This window comes from Corvus hawaiiensis, chromosome 8, assembly GCF_020740725.1.
Source record: "Corvus hawaiiensis isolate bCorHaw1 chromosome 8, bCorHaw1.pri.cur, whole genome shotgun sequence".
Lineage (NCBI taxonomy): Eukaryota > Metazoa > Chordata > Aves > Passeriformes > Corvidae > Corvus > Corvus hawaiiensis.
This window is the reverse complement of record NC_063220.1, coordinates 15,373,203-15,384,386: the sequence shown is the minus strand read 5'-3', so window position 1 is coordinate 15,384,386 and position 11,184 is coordinate 15,373,203. Positions and strand designations below refer to the sequence as shown.

Here is an 11,184-nt window from a genome sequence, read left to right as displayed (position 1 = left end):
CTGCTTCATTATCTCTGACTGTATAAACTCAAGCAGCGGTGACTGTTTACTGAGACAACCTGTAAATGTGTTAGCCCGTGTTTGCAGAGGATAAGGACTGTGCCATCCCAGGCCCACTTCAGACCGTAAAAGTGGTTCTTTTCTCACCCTTATCGGAATCATCCTTGAACAGACTGCCTCTGAACAGAGTTTACACTCCTCTTCTTTGATCTACTTCATAAGAACATCAGAACTGTTTACTTTGAAATGCACACACTTCTTTCTTGGGATGACGGGAAAGGAGATGGCGTTTAAAGACATGAACAGATAAATTCAAGCAAACTAGTCATTTTCTCAGTGTTTCCTGTCCAATGTCCTGACTCATAACCTCTCATTGCTTAATCTTATTCTTAGATAAATTCATAAGCATGAACTCAAATTATTCAGAACTTCCCACCCAATTTTCTGAAAATGACCTAACAAATTGCTAAACGAATGCCGCTGTGCTCTAGTTTCAACCATTCTCTCCCTGAAGACTTCCCAAAATCTCTGATACTACATAAACTGAGTCAACAAGTGTACCTAAGACTTCAGAGGAAGATGAGAGTCCTGACTGCAGCACTCTGCCTCATGGACAGCACCAAAAAAAATTTAACCCCGCACTTTCCAAGTAACTCCAAGCTCAAACGAGCTCTACCGACCCAGACCTAGTAAAGAACACCGAGTTCCTCACAGGCATATTGGCAAGACACTGTATCAGTGTTTCTTCAAGATTTCTATCTGACGAGGACTACTTACTTGTTCCTACCTCACGTCCCTACTTCCTTTGCTGATAGAAAGGCAAAGGGATTCTTTCAAGCCTTGCATCAAACAGGCAACAGGGACTCAAAATCTGGGAATAGGACTCATAAAAGAGGCTTTTCCCTGTCCTTCTTTGTTATCAGTCCCTTCTGAATCCTTGTCCTTCGTAGTAGGAGATAAAGATTGAAAATCACGGGGGCCGAGGGCAGCTCGGGCAGCGTGGAGAAGCCCAGGCCGTGATGCAATTCCCAGCACCTACGTGGTGAGGAGACGACTCCGCGCTGAACTTGGCGCCAGGCCAGGCAGCCTTGAGTTCTGCAAACTACTGCGCTCGGAGATTAAGCGGATGTAACAATCACCTGAAAGGGGAGATTAAAGCCCCTCTAAATGAGGTCCTTTGTCCCCGGCCTCATTTGATGCTTTGGGCCTTTTTAAACCACGGCGGGGAAAGCGCTTTAAATGTTTGTCCGGGCGGCTCCAGTGAGGGCCGGCAAGGCTGGGGACATGGAGAAGGGCTCCTTCTCGGTGGAGTGGCTGGCCCAGAGCAGCCGCGGCGGAGCCCCGGAGATGCCCGGTGAGTCCCGGCCGCGCCCGCTGGGTCCCCCCGCACAGCGGCGGCCGCGGCACTTTCGGTCCCCGCGGGCGGCACCGGCGGGGCACGGCCGCCACCGCGTCACCGCCCGCGGGACCCGGGGCCCGCCGAGGAAAAGGTGCCCCGAAGGGTCCCCCCCTCAAACGCCCCCGTCTGTTCCCGCAGACTCGCCCCGGGACCGGGAGGCCGCCGAGCGCCGCAGCCCCGGGCACGAAGCGGAGTCTGTGGGCGCCGTGCCCGGGCGATCCCGCACCAAGTTCTCGGCCGCGCAGCTGCGGGAGCTGGAGCGCAGCTTCCGAGAGCAGCGCTACATCCGCGCCGGCGAGAAGCGGCGCTTAGCCGCCGTGCTGAATCTCTCCCAGAGCCAGGTGAGCGCGGGCTCGCCCTCCGCCCGAGCGGGACACGGGCCCCGCGGGGGTGGGAGGCACCTCACGGGCACCGGGGGACGGGGCAGTGACAGTGACAGCTCCTGCAGGTGCGACGGCCCGGGCTGCCCGCCAGCCTCGCCCAGCTGGAGCAGACGGGCTTGAGCAGACTGACAGCCCTGCCTCGCCCGGCACTGCCGTGCCCGTCGCAGCTCCGAGTCCTCCAGAGACAAGGTGCAAATGGAAAATAGTGGGTGCAAGTTCAAAAGCTGAAACTTCACAGGAGGTGAAAGTACTTCCACAATCTCCAGAACGTCAATCTTCAGGATAGTTCTTTCTTATGGTTATGTATCCATTTGACAGGTTCATTGCGGGATTTTTTAACAGAACTACCCCTACCCAGCCCTTATAGCCCCACTGCACCAGTCTTGTGTTACAGCCCTGGTCCAAATCTGAGTATTGGCTTGCCATGGATCATGGAATCTTCACAGTTTGATTCCTCATGTCAAGACAATTATTCTAACGTCATTAGCCCTACACCTTTACTGTTAATGCATCCTGTTATTTTGACAATAAGTCTGCCTTCAGGGTGTATTACTATATGGAAAAGGGATAAGTGGTTTGGTTCTTGACTCTTTTTTTCTTATCCTCAGATAAAAACCTGGTTTCAGAATCGTCGTATGAAGTTCAAACGCCAGACTCAAGATGCCAGGATCGAAGCTCTTTTCTCAGGCTTATTTTTGCCCTATCATTGTTACCCAGACACAGCTACATCCAGCCAGCCTCATGGGATGGATGTCAATGTCTCTGCTACCTCTGCTGTTTCCCTTCACCCAGCTATGCCAAACCCTGCCTTTTTGTTGCCTTCTGTTCCAGATCAGTCGCTTCAGCCAAGCCCAGCTTTACTACTGCCTCCCGGGCCAGGATTATCTTGTTGCTCTTCTGTTCTTCCAGCAGTGACTCTAACCACTGAACATAAAAGACTGATGTTCCAACCAGATCTTCCTTCCTGTTAATGTCAACGATTATCAGTAATCTAAAAAAGAAGTGCCAAATATCTCTAACTATTTAACTTATTTTGTTATATTAAATGAATTGATGGTTCTTTGAATTATTTTCTTTAACATAAAAAAAAAAGTTTGATTAGCAGAGAAAGTAATTTACCCACATGAGAGAAGTTGTACTGAGTGGAAGTGGAGGACATGAAACCTCTCTTTATTCCTACAGATTTCACCATGCTGTATGGAAATTTCTATGTAAACTTTGCCTGTCTAAAAGTTTTCAGACAATAACCTATAATCATGTGGGGATCTCCACTGAAAAAGTGGAGTACTGTTTGCACTGAAATTTACATAACAACTATGTCATTTAATAGACAATGGTGTTAAAAACTTTGTCTATTCTACTTGACCGTGGGGTTTTAAGGAAATATTTGTAAACTGCAGCAAGTGCATTTAAATTAAAATGTTACTAAAGGTAAAAAACGCTGTGAACAAAACTGAATAAGTTGTCCACTATTCTCATTTATGTGTATATTCTGCACCATTCTTCAAGTGGTCTCACCTGTTTTTTGATGGGCTTGTTGCATTTATGCACTTGAAGAGAGATGAGGCTAAGGAATTAACTGGCAAGCATGTATGTTGATGCCAATGTCAAGCATACTTGCAATTTAAATCCGCTTATGGAAACGAATTGCTCACCAATTCAGGTCTCTTGGAACACTCGAAAAAAAAAAAAAAAATCACTTTTTACTTCCAAAAGCTGAACTGTAACTTGATAGCCTCCCTGATTTTTAAACTGTAGAATTAGCTTAGGCTTGCTCTTAGGAACACTTAGGGCTGTTCCTAAAAGTCACAAAGCAAGCTTTATGGAAAATGGAAAAGCCAAAACTTTAGACTATGGGAAACAAGAGACCTTACATCAGTATAAAGCAGCTGCAGCAGGTGTGGCTACATCTCCTTCCCGATCCAGAGCAATCTAACTTCCTTGCTAGGTGGTGGTTAGACTACTTTGCAATTAATTGTAAAGAGAAAAAAAATTATCTCCACACAACAAAATAAAAAACCACCACCACCGAGAAAGAAACCCAAATCCTCCCTTTCCTCTGCTCACAAGGGGGAAAAAAAAGGCCTGCAACAGCTCTGTGCCATGCATTCCCTTTTCCCCTCTTCTGCCTCCCCCCCTCCATTCCGTTTGGTAGACAATAGGGAGGAGGGGAAGTTGGAAGGAATTTCCTCCACCACACCCCATCTCAGTGTCCCACCAGGGCAGTGCTGATCGGTGACACAGCCAGGCAGCTGAAGGGACAACCTGTGCATTTCTCAGTCACTTTGAACACACTCTACAGAAAGTTCCCTTTACCACTTCCAAGTAATTTTTTCATGAGTGAGAAGCCCCTAGGCTGTTAAATCGAAACTCTTCATGATTCCCTGAATTAAAGAGGGTGGAGGGTGGAAATTTGGACTACAATGCAACAATCAAGTAATGTATTTAAAAGGCCTTTCAGGCAAATTAACGTAACTTCATTAAAATCTAGACTAAGAAATAAGTAGTGTTAACTAAGCACTTTCAGGAGGAGTGAACACCAATCGCAGGAAGAACTGAAAAAACCCAACAAATTTCAGGATTACTAAAGCAAAATTTGAACCCTTTACATGTTTAAAGGGAATAGATCAATTTGCTAAAAAAGTGAAAATTGCAAAGTATGCAATTATAATTGCTGTTTAGTGGTGAGACAAAGGCCAAATTTTCAGGTTACAATCCCATTCAAATTATACGGCTTTGAACCAGACACAATTACGCCCAAAATTTTTTTGCCTAGTGTTTGTTTTAGAAATTGTTAAACTTTACAATTCCATGATGAAGGCCTGATCCATTTAATTTCTGTTTAAAGACATGCTGACTTAATAAATTTTGATTATTACGTCTGCTGCCTTCACATGGAAGATGGGAATGTACTTGTACCATTTGATTTATATCCAGAACCAAAACTCACTGACAGCTTATCCTTCCCCCTGGAAGATGCACTTAGTTTAAAGCACAATGCAGGGCAATTGGGTGCGGTTACCTCTGTCCAGGCTACCAAATACTCAACAACAGAAAGACAGTCTCTGTGGGAGGATAGGAAAGTGAAACAAAGTGTATGAAAATATCTAAACCCATTACCTTTACAGGAGGACAAGTGACCATCGCAGTTTACATAGCACAGGTGCAGCCTTTTATAGACTTGACACATATAACTCTGTTCAGATTTATATATATACACATTTATGAAAAACTGGGGATGTGTAATGAAAACCATCTACCTAATACATTTCAGACTAGATTTATTAATATTTTAATATTATCAAATATAAAATTATTCATTTTCACATTTAACTTAAAATAATAAAGACACTCTTCCAAATCAGGCAAGAGATTCTGAGCATGAAATACATTACAGTAGAAAACACTCTTCCCCTTTGGTTTTTCACTATAATGCATATACACGGTGGCATTGCTTGTCCATTTTGTTCTGAATAACTGGATGGAAAGAAGGATGAGGAAGAAGGTGTGGATGGTAGTACGGCAGTTCATTTGCCGTAAAGGGGTAGGTGCTTTGCGATGCGTCATATCTGGGAAAGGAGAAGCCAAACTGCACAGCAGGGACTGGGGTAAAAGGCAGGAGTCTCTGGTGCTGGGCAGCAAACGAGTAGTGGAGACCATCCTGAAACAGAGCTGGTGAGGTCCCCGGGGCGTAGCTGTAGAGTGGAACGGGGGACACGAGGCTGTGCTGGTGGTCCTGTATCTGTCTCTTCAGTTTCATCCTCCTGTTCTGAAACCAGGTCTTGATCTAAGCAACAAAAAGAAGAAGGGGGGGGGGATGCAGGACATGAATCAGAGACTTTGCCTAAAGACAATGTGCAAACTATGAACAACCGTATCTCAGCTGCTTTTGCCATTCTGCTTCAGATGGAATTGACACAGCTGGACTGATGCTTTTGGCCTACTTAACAGAGGGCATAGGACCTGCGGGATGTCCAGGAGAGGGTGGCTGCGTTCAGGGATTAGCCATTAATCACTTAAGAGTCTTTAAAACCAGATATGAGCTCTGCATGGTCTATGCAGATCGCCGTATATCCAGGACGGTTTACCTCACTAAGAAATAAAAAACCCTCAATAACTTCCCGTAGAAAGTGTCGCAAACTTCCCGGAGTGCTAACTCGTTAATCCCCGAGGGATCCCACAGCCCCTGTTAACTCAAGAGTGCTATGTCTCCTCATCGCAGGAAAGCTCGATGCAAAACCGCAGACCCCGGCTGCTCCTGCCCGCCGGGGCCGGGAAGGATCCGCCTTCTGCGGGACTAACCTGAATCTCCGAGAGCTGCAAGGCAGCCGCCAGCTTCCTCCGCTCCGTGGCCCCCAGGTACTTCTGGCGCTGGAAGGTCTTCTCCAGGCGGCAGACCTGCTCCGAGGTGAAGGCGGTGCGCGCCCGCCGCTGCCGCCCGCGGGTCCCGCCCGCCGCCGCGGCCCCGGCGCGCTCCCCGCCAGCGCTCTCGCTCTCGTAGCCCGAGGACTCGTCGGCGCTGAGCCAGCCGCCGTCGGGGGCTGCACGGGAGGAGATGGGGGCAGCGGTGAGGCCTCTGCCCCGGCTGGAACAGTGCCTCCGCCGCCCCTCGGCCCTGCCAGGTGTGTCACCCCAGCCCGCTCGCCCGCTCCCCTCTTCTCCCTGCCTGTTCCCTCCTCACCCACCTGGCTCAGACGGGCAGGGGTCAGTGATGTCCCGGGGATCGTCTCGGCTCCTCTCCGCCGCGCAGGGCTCGCTGTGCGCGGGCTGGCCCTGCTGGGGGCTGCCCCGTCGGGGTTTGGCTGTGACCAGGCGGGTGGGACTGCCCAGCGAGGTGGGGGCACGGGGAGGGGGCGCACAGCAGATGTGGGGCCTGACCCCGTGGGGCTTGGTCTCTGCCGAAGGGATCTGGGCCTGGTTCATGGCGGTGAGGGCACGGGGGACCCATGGCCTCGGCCAGCTCTTATATGAGCGCTCCGTCCGGGGGTGGGGGGTCGTTTGTAAGTGCGAACACACATCAAAGTGGGAATCGAGCAGAGATAACAGCTACCAGCGAGCAGGAAAGTTCACACGTCTGGCAAATGTCTACAGCCCTTGGCTCCAGCGTGTCTGCGGGGCCGGGGAGACCCCCTTGAAGTGCAAAGCTGCCTCTCTCCCCTGGAGGGCAGGGCACGGGCAGCCCCAGCCCCGCAAACAGGCGTCTAAAGACACCGTGGGTGCCGGTGGCAGCGCGGGTTTACCACTCCCTGTTCAGTCGCACATTGCACAGGTGCCGGAAACCAGCCCCGAGACCCGCACCCACGAGGCCGGGACAGGGATGAGGGGTAAGGAACCTGTGGTAGAGCCTTCCAGCCCCGCCGTCCTTTTCCCTCCCTGGGAAAAGCCGTGGGGGGCCAATATCAAGAAGTCCCTATCCACGAGGCTAAGCCCTCACTCCCGGGGCCAGAGCCAGGCTGGGGGTGAACAGGGCCCCGGGCCTTCTCAGCTTGAACTTGGCGCCGTCTGTCTAGCCAGAAAACGCAACCCATCTCCCCAGTCGTTTAGTGATCAAAGCATTAAGTGGGCAGCGGAGCTCGCACCTCATCAACTTCATACTACCCCAATCCACACGCCCTTCCCGAGATGAACGATGCCCTTGTAATGCAGGGAGGATACCAAGACATCCCCCAGCACAGCTTGGTTGGGGGAAAGGGACATCTCGGCAGCTTAGCCCGTCTCCAGGTTCTCCTTATGTTCAACTTCACCGGGCTTTTGGTGACGCCGGTAAAAAAATACCACACCGGCAGTAGCGACGCTTGAATAACTCCCATCCTAACCCTCGCCTAAAGGAGAATGGAAGCGAGCGCCAATCCCTCTAACTGGGTAAATGCACCGATGGGACCTCAACTGCAGGGAGGATTCCGAAATCCTCAGAGTTCCTGCTCGGATGCAGCACCAGAAGGAGTGGACACCATAAACCTGGGTCTAACAGGGCAGGAGTCTGTTTCTTTCTAAAACACAGCAATAATCTAGATTCCCACACACATGGGGGATGTGAGGGTTTTTTTCTCTTAAAAAAACCCCAAAACTCAACCAAACCCCAACTAAACCATCTCTCCACTTTATTATGAAAATCATTTGGGAAAAAAACCCCTCATATTCGTGCTATTCATTTTCATTGTCTCAGGTGTTCCCGTAACTCCAGGGCCGCGGGAATGGATAGAGGGTTATCCCGATCCCACAAAGTCGGCTTATCCCCACACTGGCCTCAGGGGAGGGATAAAACCCAGGCACCTGAGCAATGCAAACACCTTACCAAGCCCACAGAGCCCAAAAGCTGGATGCCTTCTGAAGCTTTGCTTGCAACACCATCCCTTCAGGGCAGGGATGGGAAAGGCTGTTGTTGCCTCGGCACAGCCCCGACAGAGAGATCTCCCTGCTCTTTGAGGGGTGCTGGGTACAGCCACTAAAGGAGTTTCACCTATTGCTGGCACAAGACTGTCATTTTGGCTGATATGCACAAGCCAGTGCAAATGCCCAAGCAGTTGAACACAGCTGGAGATCGAATTCCCACCCTGGATCAGAACCACATATCTGTGAGTGCCACTGACCCAGCCAAAACCACTGTAACACTAACACACCCTAGACACATTTTAGTCAAGCAGGGATAGGTCACTGACTGTTCCCTAAACGAACTAGGAGCCTGAACCTTAATTTTGATAACTTCAGGATTTAATAACTATTCCTGAATTATTCCACTTGTGTTTTGTCCCTCTTTCTCTGAAGCAAACTCATCACTCCATTATCTCCTATCTTATTTCAGAACAGCAATTTCCCAATAACCCCATATGTAGGCAAATCCAAGCAGAGAAACTCATGTTCTACCATCCTGGGTAAAGCAGTGTGTACTATCTGCAGAGCCTGACTACCTCACCAAAAAGAAGTTTATAGACAATACACTAAAACCACCGGTATTCAGGAGCTCCTAAACTGAGCAAATCAGCATTGCCCCTGTGTCCAGCAGGGCAGCCTCCCCCACCGTTTCTCCAGCAGAAGAAACCTGTGCCGAGTCAGGCAGCTTTGGATTCCCCATGCCCTGCAGGCCCCTCACCTGGGCACACAGAAACACCCAGGGACTACCCTCTAGGAGAGACACCTCATCCCCAGCTGCCAAAGTTAAACCAGACACGAGATGACCACTCAGTGCTTTGCCTAAACAGAACAACATCTGCATTGATACATTATGTGTCTTATAGAAGAAAACCATTATTAACCCTGAAGAGCTGCTGCCATTTCCTCCTCTCATTTGGGAATGCAGGAAAGCAGCTGACCTGTCCCACTGTTTGCTGAAAGTCAATGAAAACTGATTTTCTTTTTATTAGACTCCAATCTGAATTGCCGATTTAGCAAGATATTTAAACCCAACACTAGGATCCCCCCACTCCAGATGAAAGTAGCTGCATCTGTGGACCACAAAACCCTGGAACAGATGGGAAAAGTGTGGAAGGTGTTATGTGGCTATTGTAGCTCCCATTAGGAAGAGGTGGCAGCTTGAGAAACTTGAAATCTTTAACGACCCTGGGTGGATAGAGGCCCTGCATCTGCAGTTAAATCTTCCCCTCACCTTGCAGTAATATGAGGCTCATACGAGACACAAATTTACTTCCATTCAATTCTTTTGTATCACTTGAAATTTTTACAGCATTCAATTGATATGATACATAAATATGATGAAAAATAAATCTAAGTTTTCAGTGGAAATTATGTATTTTCCTATAGAATTATGTAGACTCAGAACTTCAGAATATCGTATTATATTGAAAAATTGATGGCTTTTTCTTACATGTGTTATATTAAGAACATAGTGGACCCATTTCTCCAAATCACATTTCAAAATACTTATTGTTCTGCATTTGTATGTAAGCCTTACAACCCTAAGAAACATGTTTGCTGCTTCAAGAAATGTACTGAAAACTCAGGCACTCTTGTAACTCGGCATGTTACCCTGAATTTCAGTGCAGTGGTTCATGCCAGGATGTGATAATTACAGATACGGCTGTCAGGACAGAGTGCTCTTCTCATGTGAGCTCTACAAGGCTTCTAAGGACAAATGGTAGATTTCTCTCACTGGTATGCCTGGGAATATTTCATCTGGGGCTTTGTGCACATATGGAATATAAACCCGTGAGAACAGGCAGGACTGCAGCAGCTCTGCAGCTTGAAGGTGTTGCCTAAGGAAGGTCCAGCCCATCACTCAGGCACAAGACACTGGATGCTCATCCTTTGCCAGATGCTGAAGTCCTTGTACTGCCCAGGAATGCTGTTGGCATGCCAAGGCCTTCATCAGACCATCACATTGATTTTGTATGGAAACATAAGAAAAAGAGGGCATATTTTTGCCAACAGAAAAATAGCCCTTCGCAAGGGCAATAATTGCTAGCATAGTTGGGCAAATCTTCGTATTACAAACTTTCTATCTGCTAGCCATGTCTGTAAGTAGGCCATGGGGAAAAAGCCCAAACAAAACCCTCAAACCAGTATACAGACCAAACTATGATAGCATTTATCATAGATTTAGAGCTGCTGTATTAGGCCACCAGATCTGGGATAGTGGCTGCATCATAGGCAGGTACCATTTAGCTTTGCAAAAAGCACAGATTTTCCAATATCTTCCTGACTGGAGAAATGGAGATGATAGGGGATTCAGTCAGAACAACTACAACGCTACCCACTCCATTCTGAGAAAGAAAAAAACCCCCAACAAACCCAAACCAAAAAGACCCCAACATTCGAACCCCACAAAAAAACATGTTTAGCTGCACAAGTGGGCAGGAGGGGAGAGCCTGGAGAAGTGTGGCAGCCCTTCAGAGGTAAGTAAACTCACTGTAAGGAACGGGGTTTTAACAATGCTAAAAGTGCAGGCAAGACAAGACAGTTTGCTCTATTTCAGACGGGGCCCCAGGAATTCCAGGCCCACAGGCAGCCGCAGGGCCCGGGCTGGGCTCCTGGCCGGTGGGACAGCTGATGGCTGTTTGTACCCTCCGCTGCTCCCCTTTGGAAATGCTAACTTGGTTATTCAGCGTCTCCTTTGATGTCCTGATAGGTGCTATTAGATAGTCAATTAGGCATCAACGAGATCGATTGTTTGGGAATAGATGCTTTTCTGTTTGAAGTACCCGTGAACACTAACAGTGCCATCACCCCGCCACTCCTTTGCCCACGGGAACAATGCGGGCTAACACACAATAAATGACAAATGCTACTGACTCAGCCGCCAGCGCTGCAGCCTCTTCCCTCCCGACTCGCACGCTGAAAGCTCAGATATTCCCATTCGGCGACTGTGGGAATGTGGGAGCAGGCACGCAGTTTGCATTAAAAACTATTTATCAGGGCAATATTTTTGTGCGCTTTGCAGAACTAATG

The 11,184-nt window shown here is 48.6% G+C and overlaps 2 protein-coding genes across 2 annotated transcripts; one reads left to right on the top strand and one right to left on the bottom strand.

The window, feature by feature from the left end:
* The first annotated feature begins 1,284 nt into the window (after positions 1-1,284).
* Positions 1,285-3,183, top strand: LOC125329403 (homeobox protein vex1-like). The gene is made up of 2 exons (XM_048311327.1): positions 1,285-1,740; positions 2,391-3,183. Exons 1-2 carry the CDS (start codon positions 1,285-1,287, stop codon positions 2,751-2,753), a joined length of 819 nt encoding a protein of 272 aa, XP_048167284.1. The 3' UTR covers positions 2,754-3,183.
* Positions 3,184-5,058: 1,875 nt separating this feature from the next.
* On the bottom strand, positions 5,059-7,043 carry LOC125329083 (homeobox protein vent1-like). The gene is made up of 3 exons (XM_048310425.1): positions 6,468-7,043; positions 6,085-6,323; positions 5,059-5,569 (listed from the first exon to the last, which is right to left on the bottom strand). The coding sequence occupies exons 1-3, from the start codon at positions 6,703-6,705 to the stop codon at positions 5,210-5,212; spliced, it is 837 nt and encodes a 278-aa protein (XP_048166382.1). The 5' UTR covers positions 6,706-7,043; the 3' UTR covers positions 5,059-5,209.
* Between the last annotated feature and the right edge of the window lie 4,141 nt (positions 7,044-11,184).

Bases quoted from the DNA above. Each gene is read 5' to 3' on its own strand.
- LOC125329083 (XM_048310425.1), bottom strand. From the start codon at position 6,705: ATGAACCAGGCCCAGATCCCTTCGGCAGAGACCAAGCCCCACGGGGTC. The intron at 6,324-6,467 runs GTGGGTGAGGAG...CCTCCCGTGCAG, and splicing joins CCCCTGCCCGTCTGAGCCAG to CCCCCGACGGCGGCTGGCTC. The intron at 5,570-6,084 runs GTTAGTCCCGCA...TTTGTTGCTTAG, and splicing joins TGCAGCTCTCGGAGATTCAG to ATCAAGACCTGGTTTCAGAA.
- LOC125329403 (XM_048311327.1), top strand. From the start codon at position 1,285: ATGGAGAAGGGCTCCTTCTCGGTGGAGTGGCTGGCCCAGAGCAGCCGC. The intron at 1,741-2,390 runs GTGAGCGCGGGC...TCTTATCCTCAG, and splicing joins TGAATCTCTCCCAGAGCCAG to ATAAAAACCTGGTTTCAGAA.